The 22,665-nt window shown below is 33.6% G+C and overlaps 1 protein-coding gene and 2 pseudogenes across 1 annotated transcript; all 3 read left to right on the top strand.

Moving 5' to 3' along the window:
- Positions 1-3,516: 3,516 nt before the first annotated feature.
- Positions 3,517-5,083, top strand: LOC130962445 (uncharacterized; annotated as a pseudogene).
- A 5,834-nt stretch (positions 5,084-10,917) lies between these two features.
- LOC130958114 (uncharacterized) lies at positions 10,918-12,560 on the top strand. The gene is made up of 3 exons (XM_057885018.1): positions 10,918-11,778; positions 11,968-12,114; positions 12,330-12,560. The coding sequence occupies exons 1-3, from the start codon at positions 10,918-10,920 to the stop codon at positions 12,558-12,560; spliced, it is 1,239 nt and encodes a 412-aa protein (XP_057741001.1).
- Positions 12,561-14,641: 2,081 nt separating this feature from the next.
- On the top strand, positions 14,642-17,925 carry LOC130962446 (uncharacterized; annotated as a pseudogene).
- Positions 17,926-22,665: the final 4,740 nt, after the last annotated feature.

Consider the following 22,665-nt stretch of genomic DNA (forward strand, 5'->3'; position numbering starts at 1 on the left):
TCGAGGCGGTGTTGAGGAACACACTTGGGAACTTGAGTCGGAGATGCGAACGGATTATCCGCATTTATTCTCAAGTAATTGCATTTGAATTTTGTGGGCAAAATTCCCAATTAGGTGGGTAGAATGTAAAACCCGGTTAATTAACGGCTAATTAACCCATAAATGAGAATTTATTCTAGAAAGCCTAAAATGTGATTTTTATGGCTAAATGTGATAGAGGAGACTGAGACGAGAATTTCGGTACCAATTTTATAGAATTCAGACCAAGATTGGACCGAACGGGCCAAACCGGGCCAACCGGACCCAAAGTGGGCCCTTGGCCCAACATAACTAGACCAAAACCCTAGTTTTCAGCACTCTCTCTCCTCACTTGTTACACACACACGCTGAAATTAGAGAGAAAGGGGGAGAAGAACACTCTCTCAAGTTCTTTCTCTCACTTGATCTTCAAACCACCATAACTTTTGATCTAGAGCTCCGATTGCCGCTCCGTTTGCGGCCACGCGTTCACTGCGGAGAGCTCTACAAAACCCATACAATTAATCTTGAGGTAAGCCACGTGTTTCTGTTCGAAATCCCAGCCCTTAATTTCGAGTTTCATGGGTAAAATGTTGAGATTTTGGGTTCTTTGATGTTATAGGACCCAACTCTCTTGAAGGAGAAGGTTAATCTTGTCTCCTTGGACCTTGGGTGTGGTAAGACTCTCAACCCTAGTGTAATTTGTGATTTTATGATGTTTGGGTTTTGAGATGTTGTGTATGGGTATGATGGTTGTGGCTTAGGTTGTGTATGTGTGGATATTGGAGCTTGATTGGTGACTTTGAAAAGCTTGGAAAGGGTTTGGTGGTGAAAAATCTGTTCTTGGAGGTGTTGAGGCCTTGAGAGCTTGTGGATAAGTGGTTTGGAAGTGCTCCAGTGGAGCTTGGGAAAATCGGCTAAGGTATGGTTTCGGTTTTCCGTATCTAATATGTAATGTGGTAGGAAATACTTAGGCTAGAGGCCCTAAGATAGGCATTGAATTGTTGATGTTGTTGAATGATTGAGATATATGATGTGGTCATATATGTGATGATGATTATTGATGCCTTGGTGGTATGATATATGAGAAATATGCATGTTGTGATATATGCTTGTTGATTGGTTATGGTTGAATTGTGGGTTGAACCATGTTGATGGTGAGTATGATGTTGATTGTGTACAATAATGATTTATTGGAATTGGTGTTGTTGAGAATTGGCATGAGGAATAGTATATTAGACTGAAGAATCTTTAGTCAGATGCCCTTATATGGTTTAGCTTGTTTATAAGCTTTGATATTATCTGGAGGAAGTTCTAGGATTGCCTTTGGCTTTCCTCTATTATTATGTATTATATATGTGGAAGCTGTTACCATGCTGGGGACCTCTGGTTCTCACCCATGCGGATTTTGTGGTTTTCAGATGCAGGACGTGAGGTTTCCCGCTGAGGCATGCTGGAGACTTCTAGATTTGCGAAGATTCCTTGTTCTTGGGGACTCTGTTTAGTTTATATGTTTTGCTTAGATACTTTTATCTCCATTAAATAATACAAACTGTGATGACTCCTCTTATGGGAGATTTTGGAGAATAGGTTTTATGTATTTGTGTCCCTTTGGTAGGGGTGGCAAACGGGCCTAAACTCGCCGGGCCGGCCCGCGTAACCCGCCAAAAAAGGCGGGCTGGGCTGGAAAATCGGGACCGCCAAATAGCAAAAGCCCGCCTAACCCGCACCGCTTAAACCGCGGATTTTGGCGGGCTTTGGCGGGGCGGGGCGGGCTTCCCCGCCGGGCTAAGGTTTTTATTAGTGAGGGGGTATTTTTGTAATTTTTTTGTCAATACCTAACTTCCCCCAACCTAACTTACAAGAGTATGAAGATAAAAATTGAGTGTTTTGAATTATGTTTATGTTATTTTGGAGACAATATTTATAATTATGTTTTGGATTATATTTATTTTGCTTTGGAGAGAATATTTATACTTATATTTTGAATGAAAATTTGGTTTATAATTATATTTATTAGATATTTATAATTACAAAGACTTTAATGTTTGTGAATATAAAAAATATAATTTTTTATGCCATTAGAAATTATAAATTTATTAATATGATTGTGAAATTATATATATTACTTAGTAGTTAATAGTAAAAAAAAAAAAAAAAAAGAGGAGCTTTGGCGGGCTTAGCCCGCCAGCCCGCCAGCCCGCAGTTAGGCGGGGCGGGCTAGGATTCTAGGACCGCCTCACTAGGCGGGGCGGGGCGGGCTTCTGGCGGGGCGGGGCGGGCTTCCCCGCTTGCCACCCCTACCCTTTGGGTTTCCTTTGGGGTTTTCCTTATTTTCTCATATGTATATATTGCTATGCTCGGACCGGTTATCTTCGCAGCCGGATCTTGAGTCTTGATATTCCTGTTTTTGACACTCCCTTGTATATATATAATCTCGCGTTGGTTTATCCTTGTTCGTTACGTTATCGATCGGAGTGATGCACTTTTGAGTTGCGGTTTTTTGTTTATCCCTTTTTCTACAAAGGCTCCTAGTTATAATCAATCATTCATACTACTATACGTACTAAATTTTTATTTTAGAGGTCGTAATACCTTGCCATCTCTGAATTATGACTTAAGCATAAGGCTCTGTATGGTAGGGTATTACATCTTTGCCCTGGCGTGCTACATTTGAGAATGAATTTCGGTGTTGAATTAATGATTGTGTTGTTTGATTGCGTGGTTAGTTTCTGATTGAGACTTTCTTATAAGAAAGGAAAGGTTTTGGATTTTTGAAAGATTAAACATTGTTTCTTTGAAAAGGTTTTGAACTTTATCCATTGGTTTTTAAAAGATTCATAAGGCGATGATAATCACTGAGCTTGAAAATAGTTTTCTTGTTAAATATCTTCTTATGACAACTTTGAAACTCCGTGGTGAGACCATATGGTTAGGTTCTCACCCCCTACAGTTTTACCTTTTCAGGAACCAGATGAAGCATTATGAAGAGATATACTGTGTTTGGTTTATATGTTGTTGTATTAGTTACATTATTTTCTTCCCTCGCCTTTGTTATTGCAAGTTTGTAAGAGGGATAGGAGTTGTATGTTTTATATGTATATTATATTATGAGATATTATGTAAGGAGTCTTGTATATGAATTTATGCCTGCTCGTATTTTTCTTAAGATAAAGTATTTATTTCCGGTTTTCAAAGAAATCAGCGATACGGTGTCGAGTCACAGGCTCCTATTTTAATATTAAGTATATAAAGTAGTCGTAATACTTCTTACAACTAGAGTGGCGCAGCCGGAAGCGTGATTCTGGTAGTGAGGGTGTTACAGATGTTAGCTATGGGATATCCTTTCCTAGAGTAGTTTCTGTATAACTTTGTTTTCTAAACTTTAACTCCATTGATTAACAAAAAAAAAAGACAACAACATGCTAAGATACCATAAACAAAATTTCTTTTATTTAAATTTGAAATATAGAAAAAAGTAATTAAAAGCTAATATTTATGATCTACCATTATAGTATACATTCAGACATCACATTCTTAGGAGAACTTAGGAGTTCAAATCATATCAAGACATTTATTTTTTATACTAAAAAGATCGTGCTGAAACCAGGGAAGTTTAGCAAAAAGTCTTTTTATGATGTTAAGTTTTCAAGAGACCACATTGGAATCAAGAATTTACAAACTGAACTAATTGATTAACACAGAAATTTTATGCCACCGTATGAGGTTTACTTGCATCATTATTTTGTTTTAAGATATTTTAAAAATAACACCATATCACACAGCATGCTAATAAAAGTCAAATTATGTACGATAGGCATTTTAAGAGAAATGATGGTGCATATCAGACTTACGTTAATTTATTTTCTTGGGATTTTGGAGTTGACGTACGAAGAACTAGCACAAAACTACCAGATCCATTTAAAGTGAAAGTAGGTATGCATCCTGTGGATGTTCCAAAGGAATACCATGAAGAGAAATAATTTATTAATATTTTGGTCATTACCACACACCATGCAAAAGATAAGAAAGATTGCTCCCAACGCAGATGTGATCTTTACAACATCAAAAGTAAAGATTTGAGAAACGCAAAAAGCATTGATGGAAATCCATTATCTAGTGATTACAAAGGAGGAATTTTTTATTGCGAGAAGAAATCTCAATGCAAATTACAAAAGGAATACAATAAAAAAACAAAAGAGAAAAGTTGCTATCAAATATCAATATCATGGGTTGAATGGGATCAACACCAAATACCTCTTAAGTTTTATATTCTTGATGTTACTGATCAAGTGACAAATATTTTGTTTTATTTGAATACTAAGACATACACTTCATATATTTCTTATAGTGATATATATTATGATATCTATTTTGATTAGTCAAGCAATATTTTCTGTGAAATCAATTGAGTATTAATAACTGGTTCATTTATCTACTTACTTAATAAATATCTAAAAAAAATCTTATATTTGCTGTAGGTAGAGGATTCTATCAATTCAGAAAATACTGATAAAGGACATTACCTTATTAAGGAAACAAATATTCCAATAAAAAAGGTGGTAATCTCATCTATATTACTGCTCATATACATTCAAGAACTGTTAATACAACATTATATGGAGAGATATCATTCAATATTTACCATCACTCTCATACATAGTATTTACAATTAATTACTAATAGTAAACAATTACATTTATTTAACTATGTATCCTAAATTTGTTTTTTAAAAATAATAAGATTATTTTCTGATTCATCATAATCGTAAGAAGCTAATTTTCAAAATACCGTCATCATTAAGATATGTATCCCTTTTTATTTTTAATTTAGGATGGAAGAATATTATGTGAAATTAAGCTGATATTTGGAATAGAAAAAGAGGCAGGAAACGAAGAAGATTATGCTGTTGGAGTATCTAGTTGCTTTCCAAAATCGAGCTCTATAAAGATTAAAGACGGTGAAAATTTAACTGTAGAATTTATACATAAAAACAAATATACTACTGGACTTATGGGGGTATTTCTATATCTATTTGGCAGAACACTTACTACAATCTTTTTAAAATTATTGAGCACTATTAATATTAGTTTATTCCCTATATGTTTTTACAATTTAATAAAAGTAGGGAAAAAAAATCTCAAACAAAGATATAAGAGAAGCTTATAGAGTGCATGATTGGATCTGATCTATGTAATTAAGTAGCTTGTTTGTCATAAAAACTTATCGCATTAAAACATATTGACATAGTTATTGTGCATATATAACTTTTATTTAATAAGATATTAAAAAATATGATCGAGAAGTATGTCATTACAAATAAATGTTTATTGTTTTCCAAGGATGAGGCCTCCACGGGAATCCCATCGCTACATTGATGGGTTGGAAGAAGGGGTATGCATAAAAAAGTTAGAAAAAATTAAAAACAAAATGTTGGTCATTTATTGATCGTAAATAACTTTAATATAAAGGTAAAATTATAATTCTCTATAGACATTTGGGTCAAAGTTAATTTTTTTCAAACTTTGAAAGCACAATCAAAACTTTGAAGAAACGTCAAAGAAAAAAATGGGTGAGAGTATCTGGAATATAATAAAATTGAAATTGATTTGATTTTTAAACAAAATTCGTTCTTTGAAATGTATGAAAAATGAGAATTTATTTGATCCTTTATTTGTTTAGAGAATTTTATTGTAGCTGAAATAATTTGGTGCATAAAAATTACAAATGTCATTTTTATCTTTTAGAAATTAATATAAAAGAGAAAGATTTCGAGAGGTGAATGGGTGGTGTAGGTGCGGCAGTCTAATCTGCCAGTCGGTAAGAATATCCAACTATTAGTATTGTTTGAAATGGTGGAAGTTGATGTTGTAAATAAAGTATACAAAATTAATTAATAAAATAATAAATTCAAATTAATTAACTTGATTCTCATTAAAGTTCATTTCAAATATAAATATTGATCTGTAAATGAATTTAATTTCTATTTTATTTAAAGGATTCCAAACACTTTTTTTTTAATATCTAGTTCAGTTCATTTCAATTTCATTAACTTAATTTAAAAGATATTTAGTTTTAAACACAAATTTAGTATATATATTTTTCTTTTTATTAACATAAGAATCACCTTCACAATGGAGACCTGTTAATTTTGTGGAGCTCTATAAACCATGTTTCTCATTTAGTTAGGGGCTACAATGGAGCATAATTTAAATTTTTTGTGTAATATAGCTTCTAAACTCTATTCAAATCCCACTAAAATTCTGACACAAAATAATTACACTAAGATGTTGACCAGAAACACCTATATTAAGAATTTAATACCGAGCAAAAAAAAGTTTAATTACTCTATTAGTCCCTATAATTTTACTAAATTTTTAATTGGGTATTTATACATTTTTCATTTCAATTAGGTCTCTATGCTAATCTTTTTATTTTAATTTGGTCTCTAATCACAACAGACATTAAAAAAACATTCACATGTGTTGAATTTACTAAAGTACCCATGTCTCTAACTCTATATAATCACATAGTTCTGAAAACTAGACTGGACCAGCCATGGATCAAACCAGAAGTTGGTCGGTTTACTCCAAATGACGCCATTTTTGTGTTTCATTAAAAAAAAAAAGAAAAATGGTTTCTGAATTGAGAAATGCAAAAACCAGTCAAACTACTCTCTCTCTCCCCTTTCACTCACATAGAACGACAGAAGTAGAAACCAGTCTCTTCTATCTCAACTCTTCCTTGAAAACCCTAGCATCTATAGCACCACCTGGTTCGTCATTGATGGTTTCAGTGGCTAAGAGAAGGAGGGTTGAATCTTAGCCCCCTTTTTTGCTTGCTAACACTTGCTGGACTTAGAGGAGACTTTTCTGTTTTTAGCTCGTCCCTAGCCACGAGACATTTTCATTTTGTCTCGTCACTTGACACGAGACATTTTTTATTTTGCATCTGAACAATAGAAACTGAAGTGAAGTAGGAGAGAGAGAAGATTGCACCCAGATATATCCTGATTCAGCTGCTAAGTGCAGTGCAGCCTACATCCAGTCTCCATCACAACAATGATGGAATTTCACTATAATCATCCAGATTACAAATTGCTAACCCAACTTACAAGGGAATTCCCACAGAATCATGAAACACAACACAGATGTACAAAGGAACTCTAAGGACATCTATGGTTTTTTCTTTTAATTTTGTACTCTCTGCCTTTTTTCGCTCTATGGCTTTTTCATACAAACTTCACTGTTTGCCTTTTTCCATGAGACTCAAGACATGACAAAATTAAACAGAAAAATACTAAACAGAATACATTGAAGGAGAAGAGAAATCTGTTAGCTCAGGTAGCTCTGAGAACTCTGTGTCTTGCACTCTCAAATTTTTTCCTTGCTCCAAACAGTGGTTGTTCTCTCTTTTTAAAGAAGAGGGAAGCCTCCACACTTGAAGCCAACACCCGAACTAACTTCTTCCTCCTTCAAGAAACAGAACCGGTTCGGCCACATAGAGAGAGAAGAGATAACCCTGCAAAACCCAACATGCAATTACCTCTGGTTCTTTCTTGATCACCACTCTTCATCAATCCGAGCTCTCCATCCTTGGCTTGCTCTCCAAGATGGATTTCTGGCCCTTGATGTTTCATGATGATGATGACTTTATCTGCTTCAATCTCTGCCTCAACCATCACTTCGCCACTCTAGCTACTTCCTGTGGTGGTTGAGCAGAATCAAAGACAAGCCATGCTTCAAGAATCTCCCTTGCTGGCCGAATCTTCTTCCTTCTTTTTGAGTATGAAGGATCCGAGATTACCTCACCAAATCTTACCACATTTGGTGATTATCTCAGCCACAACATACTTTTGGTTTTCTTTTTCTTGCCATTATTAACTTGATGGCCTTAAAGCATGCAGCTTCTTCTTTTTCTTTTTGGTAGCTTAGTGTAGCTTCCATGGTTGCTGTGACATGAACGAAGAGAAGAGAGAAAAGAGATGAGAGAGAATAAACTTGGAAGGAAAGTAATTAAACGAGTTAAACAATTCAAGTGAAAAAGTGCTTTTACTTCCCTAGTGGTTTAGCGTGCATCATTGATGCTTTCAATCAAATCAATGACACAATCTCTCTTATAGTTCCCATGCTTTAACTTCTCTTAATAATTTTTGAAATCCATCATGATGGGCAAAGGAGTTCCTTTGGAAGCATTTTTGCTTTCTCTTTTCATCTTGGTTTCGGACCAAGTTTGGAAACATTCATCAACAACAAGATTGGGCTTTGTAGCAATGGAATTTAATTTGGCTCAAATTAGTAACATTTGCTTTCCTGATGTATTTTTTCGGATCATGCATTGAGCTCATAAGAAAACATTCATTTGGGCTTGCATCAATAACATTCATTCTGGCCCAATTGATAATTTCAGCTTCATAGCATGTGAGGCATGTAGCAAGGCTTATTATTTGACACAATTGGGCTTAAACCAGAATTTTATTTTCGGCCCAACTCAAAATCTGCACAACAAAATTATTAATTAAGCAAATATGAATTAAGATCAAATTAATAATTTTGTATTTAAATATTTCAATAATGTTTGTTCATCATCAAAATTAAATGAGAGTTTTCCAAACTCATCAGTCATGGTCATTTGCCAATCCTCATGGTTCGTCGTGCTCGAAGGCCTTTCCTCGTTTGCCCAACGCCAGCATCTCTAGGTCATGCTCCATAGCTCTTTGCCCGTCATCCATCCATTATGTTCATTGCCAGCTTGCCAGTGTTTATCACTAGCTTCTCGTTGTCTCTCGCTGTCCCTCAAATCTTTGCTCACTGCACTCGCCGAAGGTAATGCCTCCAATGCCTAGTCAGTGCTCAGTGTTTGTTCTTGCTTGTTTTTGGACTCTTGATTGATTAACTTTGTTATTGGCTTACTGCTTGATGATAAATTGATACTGATTCTTAATGATGAATTGATAATGGCTTGTTGAATTGATACTGAAGCTCCTTCAATGGTGAAGGTCATGATAGAGAAGATCGGGCTTGGATCACACAATGATGGATTGAGATGTGTTAATGGCACCACATAAAGCCAAATGGAGTAGGGAGGAAGAGAAAGGATTTTTTTTGCCTGATGGAAAGAGGAAGGAGAGGGGATAAGGGTTATTTTGTAAATATAAAAAAATTAGAGTGAATAATAACCTAAATATTTTAACTATAGTATATCCAATTTGGAAACAGAATGTTCTGTTAAACTAAATGTTTTTGTCATCGTAGAGACTAAATTAAAATATAAATTTTAGTATAGGAACCTAATTAAAAAGAAAACAAGTATAGGAACCTAATTGTAAATTTGGTCAAATTATAGGGCCAACAGAATAATTAAACAAAAAAAAACATAAATATTTTCTCATTTCATCCTTATCCATGTTGTTAAGAAAAATCAAATTAAAAGCCTAATGGGTTAAAAGGCAAATGAATTTGATTATTAAAATTTAATTTTTCTATATTTATAAAAAATCTACAACAAAATGTGTGTTGAGTAAACCCAAAGCTTTTTTTCCTAAAGGAGCACATAATCATTCACCAACTTGTGAAATTTTTTGTCTTTTTTAGTTTTTTTAATATTTTATTATTGATAAAATAATCACCAAATATGACCAAACAAATTAGATAAATGTAATTATTATTTGCCAATATTTGAATTAAATACATATAAGTGAATAATAAAGCCCGCAGTAAATTATTTTAGCTAGCTTCCACTTACATGCATCAAGTGATTATATTGAATAAGATATATGGAATTGTTTTTAAAATCCAATTAAAAAAAAAAAAAAGAGACAACTACATACTTTATTCATGTGCTCAAAGAAGGGAATAGTCATGCGGATGAGATATAGCTAAATTAAAAATACACTCAAATTCCTTACTTAATTGTTTATAATTCACTTTTTAGTGTGATTTCTCTTTAATTTTCTGCTGATGGTAGCTAGGGATTATCTTTCCCTAGAATAGTTTTCTGTATAGCTTTGTTTTTTAAACTTTAACTCTATTGATTATAAAAAAATAGACAACATTCTAAGATAACATAAACAAAAATTCTTTTACCTAAAATAGAAATAAAGAAAAATAATTAAAAGCAAAAAGATATATGATCTACAAAAACAAATTCTCTGTACACACACATATATAATTTTAGCTATTCAAGAAAACATGCAAAAAAATAATAATAATAAATTAAGCAAAAATTATCATAAAAAGTTTGGTATTGTATAATATTGTAAACCCTATTTAGGTACTATCCTCATTGTAGTTAAAAATATTACTTATATTCATTTGTGTTTTGTGATTTTAGATAAAAATATCTAACAATAAAAAAAAAATACATAACAAACTAGATTACAATAACGAAAAATGTTAACTAAACTTTTTTCTTTTTTCATAAGATAAATTCTTAATTAGGATTGGATTGACACAATTTTTTTGTTGTAAAACCAACACAGTTTTTTATTAGTTGAATATGCTCTAATGGTTGAAAAATCCACCAAAAATAGCATTCAACAGCAAAAATTCATCAGAGTTGGTATTCAGTTTGATGTACAACTTAGATCATTACTCTACTATAAAAGCAGCAGGCAATGCAAGAACTTTATATCCATAAATATTTATCTTCTATTTTTTTTGAATATCGAAGACACTTTTCTAATATGGTAGTTTCCTTTTCTCTTGCTATCATGTTATATTTTTTTTTTCGTTTTTTTCTTGAATTCATATTTTATTTCTTGAATGTTAAATTTGAGTTCCTCAAAGCTATATGTGTTTACGTAGTTTCTATGAATATGTTAAACATATATATACAAATTGCATTACAAACATTATTGTTCACTACTAATCATATAAGCATAATCATTTATAGGTCAACATGAAGTTTATTTGCGAAGTGGTGATATTATCATTGTCAATTATAGTAATACAATCGAGCATCACATTCTCACAAGAACTTGGAAGTCCAAATCATATCAAGACAACTACTTTTTATACCAAAACGTTCGTACTGGAACCAGGAAAGGTTAGCAGACAAACTTTTTTTGATGTTGAGTTTCCAAGAGGCCACATTGGAATCAAGAATTTACAAGCCGAACTAGTTGATGAACATGGAAACTCTATACCACTGTATGAGGCTTACCTGCACCATTATTTTGTTTTAAGATATTTTGAAAATATCACCATGTCACAACATGCTAATAAAAGTCAACCTAATTACGGTAAGTATTTTAAGAGAAATGATGGTGCATGTCAAACTTTCGTTAATTCAATTTCTTGGGGTCTTGGAGTTGACGCACGAAGAACTAGTACAGAACTACCAGATCCATTTAGAGTAGAAGTAGGTACGCATCCTGAGGATGTTCCAAAGGAGTATGATGAAGAGAAATGGTTAATCAATATTTTGGTCATTGACACACGTGGTGTAGAAGACAAGAAAGGTTGCTCCCAATGCAGATGTGACCTTTTAGACGTCAAAAGTAAAGATTTGACAAACACAACAGGCATTGATGGAACACCATTGTCTAGTGATTACAAAGGAGGAATTTTTTGTTGCGAGAAGAAGTCTCAATGCAAATTACAACAGGGATACAATGAAAAACAAAAGAGAAAAGTTGCTATTAAATATACAATATCATGGGTTGAATGGGATCAACAGCAAGTGCCTCTTAAGTTTTATATTCTTGATGTTACTGATCAAGTCACATATAATGGATCCGAACCAATTCATCATTGCGCGGTAAGTGACAATTATTTTGTTTTAACTAAATGCTAAGACTTACACTTCATATATTTCCTATAGCGATATATTATGATATGTATTCGATTAGTCAAGCAATATTTATTTTGAAATAAAATGAATATTAATAATTGGTTCATTTATCTACTTATCTAATAAATATCTAAACAAAAAATTAATTTACTGTAGGTAGAGTATTCTATAAATCCAGAAAAGACTGATGAAGGACACTACCATATTAAGAAAACAAATATTCCAATGACAAAAGGTGGTAGTCTCATCTATATTACTGCTCATGTACATTCAGGAATTGTTAATGCAACTTTATATGGAGAGGTAACGTTCAATATTTACCATAATTCTCATGCATAGTATTTACCATTAATTACTAATCGTAAACAGTTACATTTATTTAACTATGTACCTAAATTTATTTCTTAAAAACAATAAGATTATTTTCTGATTCATCATCATCATCATCATTGTAGGAAGTTAAATTTTCAAAATACAGTCACCATTAAGACGTATATGCCTTTTTATTTTTAATTCAGGATGGAAGAAGATTATGTGAAATTAAGCCAATATATGGAACGGGAAAAGATGCAGGCAATGAAGAAGGTTATGCTGTTGGAGCGTCTGGTTGCTATCCAAAACCAGGCTCTATGAAGATTAAAGATGGTGAAAATTTAACTGCAGAATTTATACATGAAAACAAATATACCACTGGACTTATGGGGCATTTCTATGTCTATTTGGCAGAAGACTTACCAAAATCTTTGTAAAATTATTGAGCACTACTAATGTTAGTTTATCCTCTTTATGTTTTATAATTTAATAAAAAAGCAAAAAAAAAATCTGAGTAGCTTGTTTGTCATAAAAAATTATCGCAATAAAACACATTGACGTAGTTATTGTACATATGTAATTTTTATTCAATAAGATATTAAAAAGTATGATCAAGGAGTATGTTGTTACAAAAAAGTGTTTATTGTTTTTCAATATGAGGCCATAACTGCAATCCCGTCATTACCCGTGGTGGTTGGAAGAAGGGGTATGCATAAAAAGGTCAGAAAAAAGTTAAAAATAAAATGTTGATTATTTATTGATCGTAATGACTTTAAGACAGAGATAAAATTATAACTCTTCAAAAACATTTGGATCAAAGTTAATTATTTTTCAAACTTTGAAAACATCATCAAAACATTGGAAAAATGTCCCAAAAATGAGTGAGAGTATATGGAATATAATAAAATTGAAACTGATTTGATTTTTAAACAAAATTCTTTCTTTGAAATGTATGCAAAATGAGAATTTATTTTATCCTTTATTTGTCTAGAGGATTTTATTGTAGCTGAAATAATTTGGTGTGTCAAAAATACAAAAGTCATATTCATCTTTTAGAAATTAATATAAAAGAGAAGAATTTCGAGAGGTGAATAGGTGGTGGAGGTACGGCAGCACAGCAACCTGGCAAACCGGTAGCAATATCCAATGATTAGTATTGTTCTAAAATGGTGGAAGATGATGTTGTAAATAAAGTATACAAGATTAATAAAATAATAAATTCAAATGAATGGTAAGTCACGGTAAGTGATGAATGTACTATAAATGGATTATTGTTGAATTAATGAGGAATTGATTATATGAATGGCTTGATAGTTTGATTTGTTGAGGTAAACTTGGGAATTCGGATGCATTATATTGGAGTGGTTTGGTTTAAATAAGTGTGGAATGGTTTGAAATTAGATTGAATGGAATTTTGGTAAAAGTTGGCAAATTGATAAAATTGGTGAAAACTAAATTTGACCAACTTCGGTGCACTCTCACTTGGCGCTAGGAGTTTGGATTCGTTCAAAATTTTTCTTAAATCAAAGTTAGTTAAAAGATCTTTAAAATGATTTGAGAATGATAGAAAATCAAATTTTATAGAGAAAGATATGAACGATTGAAAATCGATATAAAAAATTGAATTATGAGATTATGCAGAAAACTATAATTTCTTATATGCGTGCCCACACACCATATGGTGCGCATGCATGGAACGAAGGCAAAGGAAGTATTCGTGCGTACGCATGACAAGGGAGTTTTACAAGTTGTGCGTACGCACGATACTGTGCGCACGCACAAGCTGGGAATTACTTCGGGTGCGTGCGTACGCACAAGCTCTGTTTTCACACTTAAACTCTGTTTTCAATTGTTTGGTTTTTTCAACAAGCTTGTAAACTTTTGTACCCCTAATTAAGGTCTGATACCTAGTTTTTGGGCTCTAAAATGAGTATGAGTGTATGAAATGGATTGAATTGAAATATTCCCAAATAACGATTGGTTAAACCGGATGACATTGTTGCGGATATGGTGGTTGGTCCTACCCGCGATGAGGACGGTGGTGTCATCCCGCTCACGTGTTAATGAGAGTGAGCAATTGATAAAAGACTGGGGGTTAATAAACCCAGGCTTGAGGGATTAATAACGAATTGAGGTTAAACTATCTTAATAACAAAGTGGAGTTTTGGGGTTATGATGAATCATGATACTGGTTGAGACTGTGGTCATGACTGACGTGAGTTTAGATTGTGATTATGGTTATTATACTTAGAAATCAATTACTGATTAATGAATACCTGCTTGGGTAAGATGCAAGGATTGAGCTTGTCTCACTTGCTCTGGGTTAAGTAGAGATGGTGGCTTCGCCCTGCCCACAGTGAAGACTGTGGTGTTATCCTGCTCACGAGAAAACATAATTGATTTCTTGATAAAAAAAATTGAGATTAATGAGTCGATTGTTTTATAAATTGATAAAGAGATGAGGTTAATGAGTTTAATGAAGTAAGAAATTACTAAAATACACTGATAATGACTAAATATGGCCGAATTGGCTGGATATGGCAAGGTATGAGTGATATCTCGCTTGCGTGAATTGGTATGACACCCGCCTGGGTGGATGAGTAATGCCTACTTCGAGTTGTGGTGGAGAAGGACATGTTTGAGTAGACGAGTAATACCTACTCCAGATTGTGGAGAAGTCCTTGGGTAGATGAGCAATTTCTATCCGAGTTATAGTTTAAAGATAAATGAGTAATTCCTATCCGAGTTATGGTTTGATGGTAGATGAGTAATTCCAATCTGGGTTATGGTTTGAGGCACCAACCTGGGTGGATAAGTAATTCCTATCCGGATTGTGGTGAAAACACCGGCATGGGTAGATGAGTAATACTTGCTCTGTGTTGTGGTGTTCCATATCCGAGTTAGCTGTCGGATATGTGTCAAATTTGGCATTATAATTGACAAGTGAGCTCATGGTCAATAGGACAAGCATGCATCATTTACATTTGTGTGACTTGATTGGGTGTGCATCTTGTATCTGGATTGCCTTATTTGATTAATTGTATTTATATGCTATTGATCTAATTTCTTTATCTATTATCTCTACTTGTGTATTTTTTATATTGCTTTATATGTATTTGAACAATTGAGAGGTCCCTTATGCTAGCGATGGTGACGCTGAGGGCTGTTTTTTATGAGATAATAAAAATTGAATGATTGGATGATGGAATTGAGTATTAGTCGAGATTGAAACTTCCTGGGTAGATGTAAAGGTCGTGGTTTGCCCCACTTACTTTGGGTTGAGAAATTGAGAGTACTAGTAAAACTGATAACTTATGTTGAGACTGAATGCCATTAATAATAATTGTTAGAGACTATGAAACTGGAAGGGTTTAATACTGAAATGAATAATAGTGATATTGAGAGAGTTAATAGTTTAGTGTTAGAAAGAATCGAGATTAGACACAGTTACCAAGGGCTAAGACTTAGTCTGTTTACCCTATTTGGATTAGAAAGGACACTAGGCTTGAACCTTGAATGATTGGAGTTTAAGAATTAAGATTGTCATGTCTTTTTATATTATCTCTATTTGGAATTATTACCCTACTGGGAACCTTCGGGTTCTCATCCGTTGTTGGATTTTATTTTCAGATGCAGGACGTGGTGCACCTCCTTGAGCGTGCTGGTTTTCTCTCAGAAACGAAGACTGCCTTTTGGGTTTTCATTATTGCATTAGATGTTGTTATTTCTCCACTTTTGTATATGTATATGTATATCCCTCTTAGAGGTTGATTTATGGAGAAAACAGGTTGTATTTTGTTTACTTTTAGTTTGTATTATACTTTCTAACTGGTCTTGTCTTTGCAAGTTGTGACTAGTAATTGTTATGTATTTTCTTTTAAATCTTATATATATTTCTGTCATTTTGTATATCGTTGGTGTTTTGAGTGCGATGCAATTATTATTCTGTCATCTTTCTTCACATGCTCCTAGCTATATTATATTTCTTCAATTTATATATATGTACTTTGTTTTTAGAGGTCGTAATGTCTCACTATCTTTGACTTACAACTGCAGCATAAGGTTTTGTGCGGTAGGGTGTTACACCCCAAATATGACCATACAAATAACTAGATAAATGTAATTTTTATTCACCAATATTCAAATTAAATACATATAAGTGAATAATAAATCCGGTAGAAAATTGTTTTAGCCTACATTTACATCAAATGATGATATTGAGTAAGATACATAAAACTATTTTTAAAATTCAATTAAGAAAAAGAGGCAACTACATGCTTTATTCGTGTGCTCAAGGAAGGGAATGTTTTTTAAATTCCTTATTATTTGTTTATGATTCACTTCCTAGTATGATTTCTCTTTTGATTCTTTACTGATGTTAGCTACGGGTTATCTTTTCCTAAAATAGTTTTTGTTTGGGGTGGCAAATGGGCTAACCTATTTTGCCTTACCAAAAGCCCCTATCCAGTTTAATGAGGCGGTCTTGAAATTCTACCCCGCCCCATCTAATGGCGGGTAGGCGGCCAAAGCCCACCTATTCTTTTTTTTTTAAACTATTAAACATTTAAACAATGTATATAATTTCACAACCATTTCAATAAATTTATAATTTCTAAAGACATAAAAAAATTATAATTTCTAAATTCACAAATATTTAAATATTTATGATTCTAAATATCTAATAAACATAATCATCAACCAAATCTTTTAAAACAAAATAATAAAACGAACATTATCCAAAATATATAATTAAATATCTACAAGTCTCTAATCAATCAAATATAGAATAAAATTGAAATTATAACTTAAATAAAAAAGAACATTTTAAATTCAATTATCATCTTCATCCTCTTGTAGAAACCTAAATAAAAACATGATGGGCCTGACGGGTAAGCCTGTTCTGCCCCGCCGAAACTCGCCAAAGCCCACGAATTAGGCAGTGCAGGTTAAGCGGACTTTTTTATTATGGCGGTCTCAAATTTTTAGCCTGGCCCGTCTTTTTTGGTGAGTTACGCGTGCTGGCCCAGCCGATTTCAGTCCATTTGCCACCTCTAGTTTCTGTATAACTTTGTTTTCTAAATTGTAACTCCATTGATTATCAAAAAAAGAGACATGTTAAGATACCATAAACAAAGTAATTAAAAGCTAATATTTATGATCTACAATTTTAGTAATACAATCAAGCATGACATTCTCAGTAGAACTTGGGAGTCCAAATCATATCAAGACAGATACTTTTTATACTAAAAAGATCGTACTGAAACCAGGAAAGATTAGCAAAAGGTCTTTTTATGATGTTAAATTTCTAAGAGGCCACATTAGAATCAAGAATTTACAAGCCAAATTAGTTTATTAACACAGAAACTTTATGCCACTGTATGAGGTTTACTTGCATCATTATTTTGTTTTAAGATATTTTGAAAATATCTACATGTCACAATATGCTAATAAAAGTCAACTTGTATGGTAAGAATTTTAAGAGAAATGATGGTGTATATCAGGCTTATGTTAATTCATTTTCTTGGGGACTTGGAGTTGACGCACAAAGAACTAGCACAGAACTACCAGATCCATTTAAAGTGGAAGTAGGTATGCATCCTGAAGATGTTTCAAAAGAGTACGATGAAGAGATTTTTGTTCATTAATATTTTAGTCATTACCATACGTGGTGCAAAAGACAAGAAAGATTGCTTCCAATGCAAACATGACCTTTACAACGTCAAAAGTAAAGATTTGAGAAATGCAACAAGCATTGATGGAAACCTAATGTCTAGTGATTACAAAGGAGGAATTTTGTGTTGAATACCATCATATTTACCGTTGAATTTAGCATTGCAGACTAACGGCATCTTTACCGGCAAATTTACTAGTAGCTAATTTAGGCGTCAAAGTCGTCATGTCAAAATATTAACAATGGATTCTATTTTCGACGGTAAATTTGCCGATAATAATTGGAGAAAAAAAATAAAAAAAAGGCGCAACATTTATGGTCGGATTTACTGGTAGAAAAATCCGACAGTAAACCCACTTAGTAGAATGATGTGTTTTAGTAACCCGCAATATGTTATCTCGGATTTATCAGACGGTAATTATACTCAAAATTCGAACCGCAAACCCTCTTCTCCCTCATTTGAATTTCTCTCTCTCTCTCTAACCCTCTCGCCTCCCACTTTCTCTCTACCCCTCTCATCTCTCCGACAGCCCTCTCCTTTCCGGAAGCCCCCTCTGACGCCGACAGCCCCTCCTTCTTTGACGTTGTTCGTCATTTTTACCGTCATCGTTGCTGATGTCGGATTCTGCCACTACTGCTGCCATTGTCTTTGCCGCTGTTGCTGTCGCCGCTTCTGCCGCACCCTTCTTCTCGGTGCTGGCGCTCTTCTTCAGGTAATGCTGCTAAACTTCCCTTTTTGTTTAAAATAGAAATAAGGTCTGATTTGTTATTATAATTTTAATTCTAATTTGTTATTATAATTTTGTATTCGTTATTTTGGTTCTGATTTGTTATTATAATTTTGTGTTCGTTATTTGGTTTTGATTCTAATTAAAATATTTTTTAAGGTATTGTTGATTAAGTTATTGGTTTGATGATGAACAAATTAAAACACCTAAGTAGTTAGGAACTCAACTAATTAGTTAACTGATTAAGTTATTTTTTTATATATTGTGGCTATTTTTAAGTTTTAATTTATGATTGAGGTTGGTTGAATTTGTGAAAATAGTAAAAGTGGATATATGTCCAACTATAGGAGAGTTATGCTAAAAAATTTTCAAATAATATAAATGTACACAAGATTTGTGTTGTATTTGTTAATTTATGTGATTTAAAGTGTCTATGAATTTTATCTTTGCTATTACATTGTTTTTGTGATTAGTGTTAATTAATATGTTCTTTGCAGACATGACGAGAGGTAGAGGTGTCACAGATTAACCTCGTGGTCGTGGTAGAGGGAGGGATTCTACTGGTACCCCTGGGACTTCTCAGTCGTCCTCCTCCTCTACTTTGACTACTCCTGTGACATCACAGGAAATGGGTGTATAGGACCAGCCATTCATGATGGTCTCTAACCCTAACTATGTGGCTCCTACTACTGCTCCATCCCCATAACGAAGAAGTCATCCGTTTGCTTCATCAGAGTGGAATCCTCCACCACCTCCTCTGCTCAGTAGCACACTATCTCGACGACGATGCTTCCAGTGGCAGACACTGCAGTGCTAGAATCCTCTCACGGATCCAAGCTAGATGCCTCTCCACCACCTTCCATCGTACGGATGATGATCTGACTTGATGGTTTGACGGCGTGAGTACTATTTTAAGTATTTTACATGCAACCATTTTAGTTAGTTTGATTAATTTAGTTACAGCCAATTTTCTAGTTTTAATGGATTTAGGTTATTAAGATAGGTTCGATTTAGGTTAGTATCTTTGAACTATTGAAAGTGTTTGAGAATTCTTGATTATTGATGGATGTTGCTGCTTAAGTTATATAACGCCATATAAATGAAACTACTAATCTTAATTAATTGAACTGCTTATTGTTGATTGATGGATGTTACTGCTTGATTCTTGATTATTGTTTGTTGATTGTTCATAGATGTTGTTGTTTAAGTAAATTGTTGATAGATAGAGTTTTTGGCGCATTCTAGTCACAGATGAAACTTTGCCAAAATTTATAAAAAATATAAATATAATTGAAGTTTATAGATTGCTTCAAATAACTTTTTAGTAAACTACTAATCGTATGTTTTCCATTGATAGGTTTGCGCTAAAAAACAATGCATGTACACATGAGTTTACTAATGTCATCAAGCTGATATACGACCACGATGGTCGAGCTTCAAGAAGATCCCAACTGAGACTAGAGAGCAATGGTTTCAGAAGTGGGCGGTAAAAACTCAACATATTCAAGCCTTAGTTAGTTTATATATTCTATTTTGTTTAATTATGTATTTAATTTTGATTAACTCGTACTTAATATTATTTCTACGGGAGAAATTTATATAAGACAAGAATTACGATCTCATGATCAAGAAGATCTTCGACTATCGAATGGCTACGTGACTTCAGTAGATGTTGGAGGACGTACGTGAGCATCGCAACCATCTCACCATTTGGCCCTGCCCGGACATTAACAAAGCACTGTACGCCTATTGGGAGACTGATGATGGGTCACTGCACTGCCCGCAATCATCTAATTCTTTATCAGCCATTTCTATTTCTTGCTAGTGTGTTCTTGGTTGGTTCTTAATATCCATGTTCAATTACAAGAATTAGATGGTCTTTTATGGTGTGTATTAGACTTTTTCATTAGAAACTCTTGAAGCTTTGGAATTTTTAATGAAGTTACATCTTCCCAATTGATATTTACAAATTGTTATCGAATATCTCACTACAAATTATCATATCCATCTTAAATTCTTTCTGTAAAGTGTTGTATGAGCTGGTGCAATGGAATTTTCTAATCTTCTTTCCTTGTATGTGTAAGGTCACTTGATAGATCTGGTATTCCTTTCAGTATCTACAGTTTGTTTATGAAATTCACTTGCTAGTATTGCATGTTCCCTAACCTAAATTACTTTACTAGCAAAGCTTTATATTTTGTGGCTTGTAGGTTATAGATTGCTTTAGTAAATTAGTATTTATGAAAGTAGTCCTTTGCTGACATTTTATTTTTTCTTAGGTGTCTTGTTCGAGTTTGGTGCCTCCCAATACAAGGGATACCTTATATCAAACCTACCACCTAATGTAAAATCATCATTGTAATCAAGTTTATGTTCATTTTAAGGAAGAAGTGTCTTGTTCGAGTTTGTGTTCTCTGTTTCCTGTTTATTACAACCAAATTATTTTCTTCTATTGGTGTTATCAATTAGTTTTTTTCTAATTATACAAAATTATGATTTTATCTATTTAGTCCTCTTTTATACACGTATCTTAAGTTTAATCAATTATGACATAAAGAAAATAAGTTATAGTAAAAAAAAGGTACAATATATTGTATTCTAGCAATTATTTTTTTAAATATCATGTAGATGATTGCGGAGGGTTGAAAACCACCGCATTTTTTTAAAAAGCACCTATCAGAATTGTGGCGATTTATAATTGCCGCAATTTTTTTTAAAAATTAATACAGGAAATAGCGGTGGTTTTAATTAAATTACCACAATTCCCCAAAAAACCGCCTCTATTTCCCGGTTCCCTTGTAGTGGGTTCAAGCATTGCCGTCTCACAAACAGAACTAGCAGGGCATCGACCAGATCGTCGAAATATATCGGTGGGTCAGCGACTTTCATGAAAACAAAGGCCAGGCTGGTATGTGACTTGTTTCATTAAGAATTAAGTTAAGTTCGTTTAGTCTAAATATAATGTTATTCTTACTTAACTTAACTTGTGGTTTCAAAATATATAGTCTAAGTCGTTAGATCATGATGTGACGATGGCGAAGTCCTTCAAGTATACTCACACCTTTAAGGAGAACAAGGAGAGATTTGCTGATCAGTGGGCCGCGGATCATTATGTGAGTAAACATCATGTAATAAAAAGTTTTCAATTAACTACAACCATAATCATAAAATGTATGTTACGCAGGAGCTCTACACGCAAAGATTGGATCAATCTCAGCCTACTGGAGACGATGGCAATAACTCCGCTGCATCAGTCGTCGATCCTGACATGGTTAGAAACGAGGCCACATCTGAGCCGTACAAAAATCGTGTTTATAGAATGGGATCATTTTTTGCTGACAACCTCCGCACATCCACATTGAGACATTCATCCTCCTCTGCTACCAATGGGCCTGTCGATCCCGAGGATGGCGCCGATTTGAGGGAGCAGGTGCTGCTCCTCACTCAGAGCCTTCACCAATAGGCTCCGCAGCTGTGAGAGTCTGAGGAGAGGTATCAGGCGATCCTTCCACACATGAAAAACAAAAATGACCTCAGGCTGGAGCGGAGGCGGGAGCTAGAGCAGTTTCAGCGGATGGAACGCCACATGGCGCCATACGAATGTCAGATGCGCGATGGTAGTAGCGGCACTGCTGGTGGCAGCGACGCTGCTGGAGGCACACAAATATTATCGCCTTGGCCGCTGCCTCAGTAATAGGACCAGTGGGACGATGCCGACAATTATGACAATGACTATCAGGATTTTTATACATTATTTGATTGTATCATATCCTCTGTTATTTGACTTTTTTTTTTATTTGTACACTTGATAATTTGACATATTTGGCTTCAATTTTAGAATTTGACTACTAATTATGTAAAAAAATAAATTTAAATAAAAATTTAGAATTTGACCATTAATTTCATAAAAAAAAAACACAAGTTGATGAACTTGTTGTCGGATTTCCTGAGAGAAAAATCTGGCAATAATAATGCGGGAACAAATTAAAATAGTTTGGCTTCAAAGTTACTATAAAAAAATCCATTAGTAACTAACATTAGATATTCGTAACATAAAAAACTAATTGTGCCGCTAAACCACCGCAAGTTATCGACAGATAATAAAATCTGACGATAAATAGTTATCAGTAAAGTTTATACTAT

The sequence above is a fragment of the Arachis stenosperma genome, chromosome 2 (assembly GCF_014773155.1).
Source record: "Arachis stenosperma cultivar V10309 chromosome 2, arast.V10309.gnm1.PFL2, whole genome shotgun sequence".
In the NCBI taxonomy this organism is placed as follows: domain Eukaryota; kingdom Viridiplantae; phylum Streptophyta; class Magnoliopsida; order Fabales; family Fabaceae; genus Arachis; species Arachis stenosperma.